The sequence below is a fragment of the Callithrix jacchus genome, chromosome 4 (genome assembly GCF_049354715.1).
Source record: "Callithrix jacchus isolate 240 chromosome 4, calJac240_pri, whole genome shotgun sequence".
Classification (NCBI taxonomy): Eukaryota; Metazoa; Chordata; class Mammalia; order Primates; family Cebidae; genus Callithrix; species Callithrix jacchus.
Window position 1 is genome coordinate 63,780,098 of NC_133505.1, and position 15,699 is coordinate 63,795,796.

General features: G+C 34.1%; 1 protein-coding gene across 2 annotated transcripts in view; it reads right to left on the reverse strand.

The window, feature by feature from the left end:
- HMGCLL1 (3-hydroxy-3-methylglutaryl-CoA lyase like 1) overlaps nt 1-15,699 on the reverse strand; it is a 156,674-nt gene that overhangs the window by 63,964 nt on the left and 77,011 nt on the right. For both annotated transcript variants that reach the window (XM_002746663.6, XM_035295940.3), the window contains exons 6-7: nt 7,422-7,485; nt 3,682-3,870 (exon numbers count right to left, since the gene is read on the reverse strand). In XM_002746663.6, coding sequence (XP_002746709.4) covers nt 3,682-3,870; nt 7,422-7,485 — 253 coding nt within the window. The remainder of the gene's footprint in view (nt 1-3,681; nt 3,871-7,421; nt 7,486-15,699) is intronic.

Consider the following 15,699-nt stretch of genomic DNA (forward strand, 5'->3'; position numbering starts at 1 on the left):
TTATGAGAAAAGGCACATTAAAATGTATTAACTTTAAAAGAAAAAAGGACATGTGGTGCTTCTTCAGAAGAAATTTAAATACTGCCTGTTGTCTTTATGCTGCCAATCTACGTGTGGCTGTTGTTTCCGTACTGGATCTCGTGTGTTTCCTTATTTCAGTGAAGAAAGATAGAGACTGAGAAATTAATTAGGTTAAATAATTTGTTAACCGGCCTTTTACTTGGTAGAAGGTTGAAGTTAAATTTTTACATTAAAAATTAAGATAAGTGTATTGGGCCACATTCGTTTCCTCTGTTACTAAAATGCTATGCGTTTTTGTCACCTCATTTTCTTGTTCTTTGGGTTTTGAGGGATTATAAATATCACACATTAGATTTGATATGCTCAGAATAATTTCTCTATATTAAATAATATGATAATTATCCTTGAATTTCATACAACCGTCTCCAGTCCCATAAATCATATATTTAAGTAATAAAAAACACAATAAAACCCAGGAACCCAAGAAAGATCCTTCTACTACACTATTAGTGTGTGCTTTCCAGACTGAGGGGGATGTTCCATTTATAACTTTCATTCGTTTCCTATCACTGTGGCCAAGTTTCCACTTATTACATGTCTCCTTGCCTTAATATTAACTTCTAGTCCGAAGCACTGTAAACTGTTTCTCTACCCCTAAATTAAAGGAAATGATACCTAGTCCATATTCACCACTAATCTTACTAGAAGCCACTTCAAAGATTCCATTTTTTAAAAATGAAGTATGGCCTCTGCTTCCTAAAGCCAAGGTTGGCCCTATTCTTAATGAAGTTAGATTTTTTTTGATTCTCCTTCTATTCAAACACTGACAGTTTTCTTAATATATTTTCTTCTCCTCCTCTACAGTTAAGCCTGCTTGTGTCTTTGTTGTGGTTGTTGGAAGATGGGTGAGAAAAGGGCACTGGTGAAAACCTTTCTCAGTGCCACTCAGGACCAGTACATCTGTGTGTTTGCAATGACATTCCAGTACCACATGTGGCTGTCTTTCATAAACATAAAAATTTCAAAACATCTGAACACTGTCTCAGTTACCTACAGTTTCAAGAGAGCAGTTGCGGATGTATCTTTTTTATGTTGTCAGTGTGTTCCCAAACTCTGTGCCAGCTGATGGTAGAAAAGACACAAAGCTCTACAACTCTTTAACTTGTAGGTTCTTCAGCACATCTCTGCTTTTTGACCATGTTCTCAATCATTTATAGTAGCTTCTCTGGCCTCATATCATGTTGCTTATTATGCAAGCTTCTTTTACTCTCTTATCCATGTATTTACACTGTGACTATAAATTAAGCTCTGGGGCAATGTAATACAGAACTGAAAGTATACTATTGCTTTCCTAAGCCCCTTCTGCCCCAGCATCCCATGTACACAGTAGAGCTTGTGCCCATGGAAGAAAAACAGAAAACACATATCCTGACACTTAGACATTCTATCACAGGAGCTACTAAAGGGTATAGTATAAATCTCTCCCCGACACACACACAGACACACACACACACACACACACACATGCACGCACACATACACAGATCTTAAATAGGTCAGCTTAAGCTGAAGATGTGTTCCTTACAATATATATTTATATAAATATATAAAATATATTATTTTCATATATTATATAAACAATATATTAATAATACAAATTTTATATGAGTATATATGTTCTTCTGGCACCTGCAGTGCTATGAACCCATAAGCATTTGAAAATAACTCATCTGCTTAGGTCTTTTTAGTTCTGCAGGTATGTGAACTTGAACCCTAAAGTGACACAAGGGTCTACAAAAGGCTATGTAGTATAAAGAGAGACATAATATTTCTCCTTCTCTCATGGCCGAGGCCATGGTACATGAACATGCTTGCTCTCTCCCTTTATGGGGTAAATCTTTTCCTGATTCACCCTTTGACTGGGATGTGGTATTTTGGGGAGTGCTGGCCTTACACATGTTCTCATTCTTGTTCCTCATCTTACTTAGGCCCAAGGTTGTTTCTTGTCCCCTGTGTGACTGTAATCAGATAAAAAAATGGCCCAGAATTTCAGTCTGAATCTCTCTGAAAATAGAGACAATACAATTCACTCAATCTAGCAAATTTTATAAACCTTAACGAATACATTAGTCTTCTTTTAATTGCTAGGACATACTCCTCTCCTTCCCCAAGGACTTTTCCCCAAAGGATGTTTCATCAGCTTAAAACATTTTTTTTTTCACATACGTGCACACACACGCAACCCATACAAACCATTTAGGGTTAGTTCCTTCTCATTTGTTAGATAAGATTTCAACAGTTACTTCTTCAAATAGACCTTCCTTAACCATTAAAATTGCATTGGGATATCAGCAATGTTTTGTTACTTGGGCATTTTCAAGAGGCAGATATAGTCCAGAAGCAGAAGTTTGGGGTCCCAGATTTTGTACTATAGCTCTTTATTCCAAAGAGCTAAACTGTCAATCATTCTATAATAAATATGCTACACAAATAAATGATCACTCTAAGTGTGTTAGAATATAGAAGATATATTCATAGAGAGAAATGAGAGAGAGAAAGACAACCCCTCAGAAACACTTAATAAGTTACAGTTGCAGCTGAACACAGGATCCTGAAGTGCTGCCTAGTTTTCTATTGTTTCAGAAACTAGAATACCTAGGGAAGGAAAATTGTAAAAATTCCCACACATAATAGACCATGGAATAACATTTTATCTTTTCTCTGATTTAATAGAATGTTCCTTTCTTGCTTCCAGAGGATAAATAAGGATTTGTACACATATGTTACAAAGTCAAAATACGCCCTGGTGGAACTTGATCTTCCCATTGTTTTTTAACTTCTGCCAAACAACTGTAGACTTGAGGACTGTGATGTTAAGCTTTATATATTGGTTTTCAGACTCACCAGAAAGCTTTTATATAGTCTTATCTTGGTAGACTATATGGCTGTCAAAATCTTGAATTCTAACAATTCACATGAATCTATTTTTAGCTGCATTTAAGAACCTGACATTAATTTTAAAATAACACTCTTTTAATGTTACTTATGCCTATTCTTTCAAAAGAATAAATTTAAAATAACACAGAATGTGATAAGCAATTTGTAATCCTCCAACTTTCTAGATCTCTTCATTTTATCATATAATGGTATATACTTGATTAAAAAACCTAGTTTTACAAAAAGTAAGCTTGCCAACATCAGGAAAACATTTTAAGCAAAATACACTATAGTTCAGCCCCATATCTTCCCATCATAGAGCATGAAATCTTCAAAAAAGAGCATTAGTTTTATGATTATAATATTCTATTTTTGTGTTTTACACTGCTAAAAATGCCATCGTATTTCACTCTATTTAATGTTATGGTTGACAGAATATAAGAAGAAAAACAAGCAGACATAACTCTGCTAAGACTAATACTTCTAAAAAGAAGAGATTACGAATTTTATCAAATCAAATTAACAGTAATAAGACATATCCATTGCCCTAAAAAATGTGAAATTTACGAATATTTCCCAGTGCCTGTCATGTGCAGACACTGGCTAAAATGAGACTCATAACATTTTATAAAAATTGTAACAATACATCTCTCAGTATGTTTATACTGCAGATAAAGATGCACACCCTATGCACACATGTAACACACAAAGAGTACAAAATACCTGAAGGGCCGTAAGGATATTTGCTAAGGCTTGTCCATATGTGTCATGACAGTGAACAGCAAGAGCACCTGGTGGGATTTCTTTCATCACACTTTCCAACATTCTTTTCATACTTCCTGGAGTTCCCACTCCAATTGTGTCTCCTAGAGAGATCTCATAACAACCCATGCTGTACAATCTCTTAGACACCTGTTGATAAAGGTGAAGTGCTAGTAAAATAATGGAAGTGAAGAGATTCAAACACTTTTGTTCCTCAACTAATATCAGCTAGAGGTAAAAATTACAGCTAAGATCATTTATGTCCATGAAAAATATATAATGTATTTTCTGGTCCTTTTCTTTGCCAATTATATTCTAAACAGTATATAAGACTTTGACACTACTGTAATTCTTTTTCTAATATTCAAGTTTGCCTTAGAGTCACATCTACCTATCTTTTTATCCAGCTATTTGTTCCACAGTGAAATTATAAGGTCCAATGTCAATTGTAGGAGGCTAATGTTTCTTAACATTATAATCAAACCAAAGCATTACAGATTTACTTTGGAAGTTGTATTTCTCAAGGTATTAGTTGAGGTGTCAAAAGGTATATATACAACTGACGCTTAAGCTACACAAATTTGAACTCTGTGGATGTACCTGTACAGGGATTTTTCAAAGTAAACATGAAATTTTTTTTGGAGATTTTCAACAATTTGAAAATGCTTCCAGGGAAACCGCATAGCATAGAAATGTCGAAAAAAGAAAAAAGTATGTCATGAATACATAAATACATGTCAATACTATTCTATTTTACCATTTACTACTATAAAATAATACAAATGTATTATAAAAAGTTAAAATTTATCAAAACTCATGCATACAGACACAGACTGTAGATCGTGCCTTTTGCATTCAAGAGAATGTACATGTAATGATTCAGTATTAAATCATCACTGCATAAAATTAACTGAAGTACATACTGTACTACTGTAATAATTTTGTAGCCACCTCCTATTGCTATTTCAGTGAGCTCAAGTAGGGTATCCACTTAAGATCCTGCTGATGTTACTCATCTCTGTATGAACAGTTCATCTCTCCAGTAAATTCCATATCACAGTACAAAGTGATCTCTTGCAGTTCTTATGTGTTTTTTATATTCAGTGCAATACCATAAACCTTAAATAACACCAGGAGACTCATAGGAAGTGCAACTAGTGACACTGGACGTGCTCCCAAGAAGCAGAAAAAAAGTTATGACATAAGAAAAAGCTGAATTGCTTCATATGCACCATAGAGTGAGGTATCCAGCTGCATTTGCCCACCATTTCAAGATAACAAAAAACAAAATAAGTGTTAATTAATGAGTTACAGGCTCTCACTCAATGGTAAGCTATTAGTAGTGAAGTTTTCAGCAGCAAAATTGTACCTTGATTTTTGACTATGTATGTGGTGTCTGAGGTTCCTAACCTCCAAATTATTCAAGGATCAACTATATTAAGTTCAGCTCTTTCACTAAGTAGCTTTGCAACTGGTAAAGTCATTTAATATTTCTTGCCTAATTTTTCTGGCTTATAAGTACATATACTTGTGTGAAGTAATTGGAAGATCTCTTCAAGCTGAATAATGTTACTTTCAAAGAGCAATATGAATTTGCATAAAGGCAGCATGGTATTTTGACAAAGACATGGGTTCTGGAATCAGAGAGACCTAAATTTAAATCTCAGCTCCCAGTCATCCTACTCATGTGACACTGGGCAGAAGATTAGTCTATTTAACACTCAATCCCTAATCTGTAGAATACAGATGACAGAACATCTTCTTTTAGTGTATTTTCTAAGCCTTGGTTACTTTGTTTTAAAAAAAATGATAAAAGTAATTTAATAATAACATATTTGGTTCTAAAAGTGAAATAATGTATAAAAGTGATTTGATACATAATCTGGCACATGATACTGATTCATTCGTTCATTTATATGTATTTTGTCAATGCCTGTTTTATGCCAGGCACTGTGTTAGGTCCCAGAATAGAATGAGGCAATGAATATTGACATGGCTCATGTTATTACAGATCCTGAAGTCAAGTGAGGATAGATCTTAGTCAACCCTGCTGAGGAATAAATCAATGCTAGCTAAAATAAGAATTTTCAAACTAACAAACAGGATTCTAAGAGCATGAGCAAAGGAAATTGATCTATATCTGTCAAGATTAGGACCTATGTGACAACTTGAATTTAAGTAAGCTTTATTATAAAGTTCTTACAGGCTTATTGAAGAGGTTGAGAAGGAAGGATCTGAGAAGAATGTTCCAGGAAGAATATTAAATGCAAATGTTAGTGGGTTCCAGGCAGCTGACATATAAAATGCAAAGAACATTCCAGGTAGGGAAAAAGCTAAATGCAAAGGACAGTATAATGAGAAAGCAAAAACTGGGGAGGGAGGCAATGAGAGGGAGGACCAGAGGCTTAGACAGAGTAATCACAGTTTGAAGTAGTAATTTCAGAGAGAGGAGAGTTAGCTGAGCACAAAATGTATTAGGATGACACAAAAGGCCCCTTTAAGGTTTCTGGCCCTGAATTTTTCCTATCCAGCTGTTACATGACTGCAGTAACACCTTAGGCATTCGGGTATAGAAACAGAGATCCTCAGTGAAGGTGTGTGGTTCATTCCTATGTGGTGCACAGTGAAAGGAAGAAAGCAAGTCTGCCGCTAAGCAGAGATGGATCCAGGTTTTGTGGGCCAGCCTGAAGTCATACCCTTTAAATAGAAATAGGTGTTCTTTAAATAGAAATAAAATTGTGAAGGTAAATTAACGACAAACCCTTAAAAAGGTCCCATGCAAGTAAAAAACTACAAAAGCTGAATTTTGTTATTTCATAGTATATGTGCCTCTGTGTGCAAGGGTCTTGTGTAAATAATAGATAAAAGGATATCTTTCATTTGAAAAATCCACAGTAAGTACAAATGAGTGCCCAAAAGCAGAATGGCTCTAGCTAAACTGAAAGTTTATCCTGCCTAAATTTGGATTTTCTTATAAGGCAGTCTTCACTGCTTTGGTGACATATTACTAAATTTGTCATAACTAACAACTTTAATGACAGGTGTATATTAATATACTTTATATACAGATAAATTTCTGAGGCAGTCTAATATAATCTCAAAAACAGTACATGCATTCATTGATATAAATTAATAATAAAGGACAGGAAGAAAGTAAACTTTAATAATCAGGGCCTTAATGACTATAATCTGTTACTGTAAAATTGTTCTGGAATAGCAGCAACTTAATCACAGCAGTAACAGCTACAGAATCATAAAGAACAAAAACACAGAAGTAGTGTATCTACTCCGATATAATGAGCCAACATAGGCAGGAGAAAAAGAGGAATGCTACCTAAGCAACTGAGGCAAGTTTAACTGTTTCTAAACACACTGCTGGGATGTTCTGATGGAGATTGGAAAACCCACTCGCTACATTACAGCCATAGAAAAACAAAACATATTTTTATTCCTTCCACCTTTGAGCAGCCAAATTATAGGATTCAACTGTCCCTTAACTTTGAAAAGTTATAGTCAATATACAGGACTTCAGTGTTAAAATGAAACTGTTAGTTAAGTGATCAAACATATCTTCAGGGCTCCTATCTTAATCTCTGGGTTCATGCTATGCAGATCCAATAAACAGTAAAAGCAATCGCCCACTTTTAAAAATAATATATATCATGTTACCATAAACCACAAAAGCTGGAGATGTAGCTTACTTCTGTCACTTTCTGTGGTGTAATGCTTCCTTCATATGGACAGCCCAGGGCACAAGACACATACCTAAATTAAAAGTAGAGCCTTATAAATATGCATGTGGTAAATAAGCCATTTCCATTTTATAAAAATTAAGAATTAGCCAAAACTGCATCAAGAAAATTTATTTTGCACTATTACTTCACTATTATTTTCTCCTTAGACCAAACCAAATAAAGTTTAGGGCATTTTCAATCAACTCACATTTTTATCTTTCTATAATAATTACAATTTAATACACGTTTTTGATGGCATATGGAGAAAAATTATAAGTGATTATCTAGTGAAGTTACACTATAGCAACATATTAACATTCAAAGCAGAAAATAGTGGTGAAATACATGGTTTTATTTAAACAATTACATACACTCAACTGTTAAATATCCGGGTCTTTAGAAACATAGAGGGAGATCATGTAGAAGACTAACTGAACTGTTCTCTTTACTCCCATCTGGATATTTTGGCCTTATTTAGATACAGTCATTAATCATCTAAAAGTCTAAGAACTGGGCATAGCCTCAGAGTTTCTCTCTCTCTCTCTCTCTCTCTCTCTCTCTCTCTCTCTCTCTGGTTTACCTAAATCATTCCAAACAGAAGAGTGACTAGCGTGTACAGAAGGCTCAGAAAAAGGTATTCTCTAAGTTTCTTTGGTAACTCATTCTAATATAAAAAATCAAGACTTTCCTGCAAAGACAAAGATCCATTTCAATCTTGAATAATTAAGCTTCAGGAAAAGTCTTCTTTAGCTATTTTCAGCTCAACATTGACCCCGTTTTATTAAACTTACTTCAGAGATGTTTACAATTCTTATATTAAAATAATGCATAATGAGTCTCATATTTAGGAGTGAATGAAGCAAGCTGCATAAAAAGGAGAGGGGTGGTGGGAAATGAGGCTGGAGATCGAGTATCTGGGACCACAATATAAAAGGCTTTAGAAAGCAAAACCTTTGAATACCATTCAAAGGAGTCTGGACTTTGAGATCACTCAAAATCACTTTAGGCAGTGAAAATTATTAGGTAAGGTAGTGGCAAAATCAGATTTGTTTCTCAGAAATAAACTCTATAGAGGCGCTGGAAGTAGATGACAGAGAAAAACTAAAGGCAAAAACACAAGATAATATATTTCCTTAACTCTAATAGGTTATTGATCGAAGATGCACTATAAATTTCCTAACAGTTTTTGGAGTAGAAAAATAAAAACATATTCAATGATTCAGTACATAGCCACTGAGTCTAAGATGTAACCAAATCAGATTACAGAAATTATGGGAGTGCTAAACTGTCAATTGACAGTATGTTTTAGTATTGAATAAGTAGTTATATAAGCCACTCAAGCAGTTATGAGAGGGATAGGAAAGGTTAAAGAAGGACAAATTCAAGTAAAATTTGAAAGTTAAGCTGGATAGGAAGCTCATCCTTCTGCTATTCCAATCACCATAATCTAAGTCTATGCTTTAGGTAATCTGTACCCTTAATCAAGATGTGTGAAAATAAAATGTCCTTATATGAACATAACACTGGAGAAGGTGGCTAAGGATGGTAAAGGAGGAAAAGTCTTAATACAAATGTAATGATTATAATAACATGCTAAAATATAAATACATTGATTTTTAAACCCAAAACATCTAGATGTGAATAAATAGAAAAGCCAACCTATTCATTTACACGTTCGCCTTCTAAATGTAAAAAACAAAATAAACACAAATCCAAAACAAAACAAATGTCTCCTGCATTTTCCAATTATTATTTGTCCACAGCTACCACTTCATTGGCAGAACCTTAACCCTCTATGTGAGCAATTTTGTTTTCAAAGCTTTCCCTCCAGGACATTTCTGTGCCTGTGTTTCTGAGATCTTCACACTCTGTTGCATTTCATGTTCACGTGCTCTTCCCTATCTTGTGAGGGAACATTGCTTTGATATTGTCACACATGGGGCGACTTTCTTCATAGCTAATTTCATGGTTCTCAACTATGTTCCCTTAACTGTATACTTTAACATTCTGAAGCAGAAGTTGGTACAGTAAGGCCCAGAGGCCAAATCCCGCCTATCACTCTTTTATAAATAAAATTGTATTAGAATACAGCCATGCCCATCTGTTTGCATACTTATCTATGGCTGCTTTTACACTACAGCAAGAGTTGAGTAGTTGCAACAGAAATCATCTGACCCACAACACCTAAAATGTTATTGTCTGGACCTTTACAGTAAGCTTGCCAACCCTTTCTAAAAAAGTTCAGCCACTTTTCCTGAGTGTGAAAAGGCCTCCACCATCATGAATATAAACTGAATTATCTTCTTTGACAAGTGGTCAAAGTCAGCTTCTGGACTTCTGCTCTTCTCTAACAATCTATTACAATGGTTCTCAACCTTTGCTGCACAGAATCACCTCAGTGCTTTAAAAAAGACAAACACTGATGCTTAGGATATGTTCCAAAACAATTAAACCAGAAACCTAGGGAATGAAATCCAACCATGAATATCTTGTTTTTTATAACTTTTTCAAGTTCTATTATACTGCCAACATTGAAAAAATCATTCAACTCTTAGCAATACTGCCTCACCTGGATTGCCCTAATGATTCCCTGTGTAAAAAGTTATATTACATTGATCTGACAGTATCTAACTAATCTCAGGAATTTCCTCACTACTGTCCCATAACATTTTTGTTCAACTTTGATTGCCTGGTGGTTAAATTTTACCCAGACCTGTTCCAAGTAATTTCTACTTTTCTGAAGCTGCAAACTCCAGTTGGTCCATTTATTTTGTTTTTCATCTTATCCCTTAATTCTGGTTCAATGTTTTTTACTTAACTGAATGGTAATTCTTTCAGCAAGAGTCTGAATGGTAGACGTAGACTGTTTTGTCAGCAAACAGTTTTATTTCATTTTCGTTCTTGAACAATAGTTTGACTAGGTATAGAATTCTATGTTGACAGTATCTTGGCACTTTGAATATATTATTTTACTGTATCTGGTCTCAGTTATTGCTGATAAGAATTTTTCTATCAAGCTAACTTTATGGTAATCTATTTTTCTCTACTGTCTTTAGGATTATCTGTTTCTATCTTGCCTGCATTTTACTATTAGCTATCTCAGGATTTGCTGTACTTATTCAATATTAACATTAATGCTTTTCCTAATTTCTAGAAAATTCTCAAGGTACTACCTTTTGAACATATTTCTCATATCTATTTTCTCTGATTTCTCCATATGGAAATTCCTCTAGGCATTTTCTACTAACCTCACTTTTACAATTTCTGTTAATTTATTTTCTGGGATTCATTCTTACAATTTTCTCAAATCTTAATTGTAAGCTAAGCCACATATAATCTACTGTTCAATTAATTCATTCATTTTTGTATTTTAATGAATATATTTCCATTTATAGATAATGTTTCATTAAATACTAATTTTATGTTCTGTAAAGATCTGTTCTGAACACTCTTCCTTTGCCTCTATAAACATTTTATGTGGTTAACTTGCAATCTCTTTTCAGATTGTTCTGTTGCCCTCTATTCTGCTAAAATTTCTTTCTGTTGTCTCTTGTGTTTGTTTCATTTGTCTTATGTTAGTTTATTTTCTCATGTGCTTTATAGTTATTATTGTGAGTGCCTTTTCATGGTAATTTTAGTTTCTATAGGAATTCTTTGAGCATCTTGAGTTATTTAAATAATCCTATCGAAGGAATCCAATTGCTTTCTGCCCTTACCCTATGGAATTTATCAGTTTTTGAACAAATTTCAATCCTAATTTCTCAATTTGGGTTTCCGTAATTCTTATGTGTCATAAATCCACAACCCATAAAAATAGCTGGCATGGGTTCCAATGACTTTGCGTTGGAAAGGTAGTGCTGCCAGATTCCAAGAAATAGTTCCAAATTCGTACCTTTGCAGAACATCTAATTTTTCCCATGTAGACATTCACCACTAGGTACTCTTTCTTGGATAGATACCCCCATATGCTTCTGTGGTATCAATGTACATGATTACTACATTTGCATTGATGAAACCTGAGACTTTTTTTAAAAATTTTCTGAGCTAGCTGATATGTTTTAAAAGTTATAAAATTTGTGTGTCTGTAATAAGAATGGAAAAGAGGGTCTTTGAGTCAGGTAAGTGCTCCATAATCCCTCTCACTCACGATTATGCCCATTACCCCAGGATCAACCCCAGAGTTCCTCATGCATATTACAAGCTTGATGCATTCACATAGCACATTTAGTTAAACATGTCTGAAATGGTCACCATTCCTATTTATCTTACAGAAACCTGTTTTCCCTGCATTTGCCATTTTTAGAAATGACATGGTTATTCTGAGGGTCAGTCCTGCTAAGTCACTTGATGGTCACCTTTGCAAACTTGCTCAATAACCAAAAGTTAGCTGATTCATTCCCTCCTGCCTCTGTAGCATTCAGCCTCTGCCAGCAGCAGCTTGAATGTACAGAACCATTCCCAAGAGCCCGCTCCTAAGTGCTCTCCTTATTTCTAGTCCCGTGTCTCTCCATTTTACTTCAATTTGTAATGTCAAAATTATATTATAAATGAATGGATTCAATTACATGTTTTCCACTTCGAAAATCTTTAATGGCTTGCTATTTCCTACTGAATAAACTCGTATTCAAGTTTAGCAATCTGGGAAACTCCAATATAACTTTCTACCTGTCTTTTACTATACATCCATACAAAAAAACTTTATTTCAATAAAAAACTTCTTTCTATTACCCAATCATTTCCTGAGATTTCTCTTTACTCTGTCTTTGCTCTTTGTAGATTCCATGCCCTGCCTGAAAAAAATTATTATTTTGATTATGTTTTCATATACTCATATATTTTTAATGACTTCATCGTACTGGTACCTTCTTTATGAAGTTTCTCTTAGTCATTCCAGAGATTAGAATTAACTTTAAACTTTAATAGTATGTATTGTTATCTCTCTTAATGTATTTGCTTGTTTGGGCAGTATAATCATTATTTTTGTACATAATTGATTTTCTCAGTCTGCTAAAAACTCTTTGACGTTATGCTGAATTTTCATTTTCATAGCCCACATGGTATCCCAAGACAGTACATTGTTTAAAACAAATACAGTCAACCCTCAGTGTTTGGGGGGGATTCTTTCTATGTACTTTAAATCATCTCTAAATTGCTTGTAATACCTAATGCAACGTAAATACTATGTAAAGAGTTGTGATACTATATTTTTATTTGTATTTTAAAGTTTTTAAAAATATTTTTGATTCATAGTTGGTTGAATCCCCGGGTGCAGAATCCATGGATATTGAGGGTCTGCTGTACTCAATTGCCATTTCTTGTATGAATAAATACACAAATATGTTAGTTAAAATGTAATTTTTACCTTCTGAATACTTGTCTAAGACATTCCTAATTTTCATAGTAAACAAATAGATAAGGGATATTTATGTTCTAAATCCTTTAGCCAGAAATAATAGCACATATTTGAGAGATCCGAACCTGGAACTCATTTTTTAAACATTATTTAGAAAGCATAATAATCATCAACCATACTGAAACTAATCTTGCTAAATTTAACAAAAAACACAGCATTACAATAAATCCTGTGGAAATTCATATGAATTGTTTTACTTGTATTTGTGTTTGTTGAGATCATTTTTAATGGTATATAAAAATATGATAAACAAGACTTGAGACGTTTTAGTCTTTAATAATCTTAGCTATAAGAACTAAATCATGAAAAAGAATTTACAGTTAGGCCTTATCCAGGCCCACCTTCTCACTATTATCCCATATTCCTCCAATCATCCTGGCAAAAATTGAAACAAAAAGTAAAACCCATGCATAAACGTCACAAACATTTGGAGTGGAGTCAATTATTGCTTATCCTAAGAAGAGGACAATGCCAAAGTGATGAAATTACATGTAATCTCAAATAAGGGGAATAAAGGTATATAAACACAGGAGCTACTTCACTACCTTCATGCAGAATACACCATCCCATAAGCAACCAAAATATCATACCATTATTATTAAGTGAATGAACAATACATTTTGAGAGTCTATAATACATTTATCACTGTGGATAACATACAAATTAAAGACTATTTCTTAGCATCAAGGGGGAATTCTGCTAAGATTCAATTTTGTTCTAGAATACTTGACTGATTTTATTTCTCCTAAGCCTACTATTAAAATACCATGTATTTAAAATATCTTCTGTATAAACTGTGATCTCTCTATAAATATGTGCAAAGTTTAGAAAAAAATTTGCATGTACTTTATACATACTTCTGTTCCTAAAGCTGTATATGCCTGTGAGGTTAATTAATTAATCTACTTAGTTCCTGATGAAATTAAAAAGTAAATTTGTATTTTAGGGTTTTCTTTGAAAGAAAATGGTATAACCTCCTTCAGCAGTTCATACATGGAAAAGTTGCCCCATAAAATATTTAAACATATGCGGGGTTAGACATTTGCTTAAAATTGTGTAATCTGCACAATAAATCCATTTTACCAGTGGCAAAACTGAGCCTCAGGTAAATAAAATAGTTTGCAGAATACAAATAGAGTAAACTGCTGAACTAGGTAGGCTTTAAAATCAAACTGTCAGTCCAACTTGAAGGCTGGGTCTTTCTACTACATCAAATTAGCTGTTTACAATGAGAAAGCTTCTTTGTGTCAAGCTCAGATTCCCACACTAAATACAAGCTCAGTCCCTGGGAAGCCAGACATAGAGACTGGTTCAGACTGACTTTTACATTATCTTTACCTTGATCTTATTTTCTGTCATACCTTTTGAAACTATCTATACCTTTTTGCTCTATTTGTCTTTTTACTTTAATTGATTTTATCACCTCATTTTATTCTTTGTGGTTTTGCCTCTTAAAATGATGGATCCTTAGAGTAATTTTTAATTAAATGTCCTCAGCCCCACCCATAGCCATGTGGAAAGGTGTTGGAGTCCCATGCTGGTATAGTAGCTTTCCTTTGTCTGAGGTTTCACCTTCTGCAGTCTCAGTTATGTGTAGTCAGCCATGGTCTGAAAATATGAAATGGAAAATTCCAGAATAAACAGTTTATAAATTTAAAACAATGAGCCACTTTGATAGCATGATGAAATCTCATATCGTACCATTTGAGATGTGACTCTTCCCTTTGACCAGCATATAGATGCACCCAGCCCGTTAGTCACTTCATGGTTCTCTCAGTTTTGAGATCAACTGTATCTCATTATCTGTGTTTAAGAAACACTGATTTGCTTAATAATGGGCCCAAAGCCCAAAAGTAGTGATATTGGCAATTTGGATATGCCAAAAAGAAGCTGTAAAATACTTACTTTAAGTAAAATGCGGAAAGTTATCAACTTAAAAAAAAAGAAAAAATATTGTACTAGAGGTTGCTAACATCTATAGTAAGATTATAAAACTCCTATTAATAGAATTGTGAGGAAGGAAAAAATAAATTTATGCTGGTTTTGCTGTTGTACCTCAAAGTGTAAAACTTACAGTGACAGTATGTGATAAGTTCTTAGTTAAGATGGAAAAGCCATTAAATTTGTGTGTGGAAGAAATTAACAGAAAACAAGTTCTGACTGAGGATCGTGTGTTGTACCAGAAAGCACTGAGCCTGTAAGACTTCAGCAAGGCACCTCCTGAAACTGGTGACTCTAAGCCATTACTGCAGGTAGATGATATTTACACAGATTCAGAAATAGGTTTGGACTCAAACATACAAAAATTACTGGAGATGCTACATCTGCAGATTAAACTTTATTCTACATACATATGTAAAGGGAAAAAAAAACAGTATATATAGGGTTTGGTGTAATACTATCCAAAGTTTCAGGCATCCACTGGGGGTCTTGGAATACATCTCCCGTGGACAGGGGGACTACTCTAAGTATCCTTTGGGACAATTCTAACTGGGGCCTGCATGGCAGACTCCCTGCTCCCCAAGCCCTCAAACTAAACGCAATTCAACATCTGAGTATATATATTCCCAATGATCTGGGCCAGACACTTCAGGTAATGTTTCAGTTTCCATTTTATGATGATTTATGTTGTTTGCTCTTCAGAAGAAATTTTTAAAACAGTCTCTCTTTATAAATAGCATGATTATGTATAAAATATTATTTTATTCACCAAATTAAACCAATCTGTAGTTCAAGAGACTTTTCTCAGAGTTGTGTATTTCCTGGCTTTTGACCATGTCTCTAACTAGCCAAGCTCTCAAATTTTTAATGATCCACTTAAATCTCAGAGAC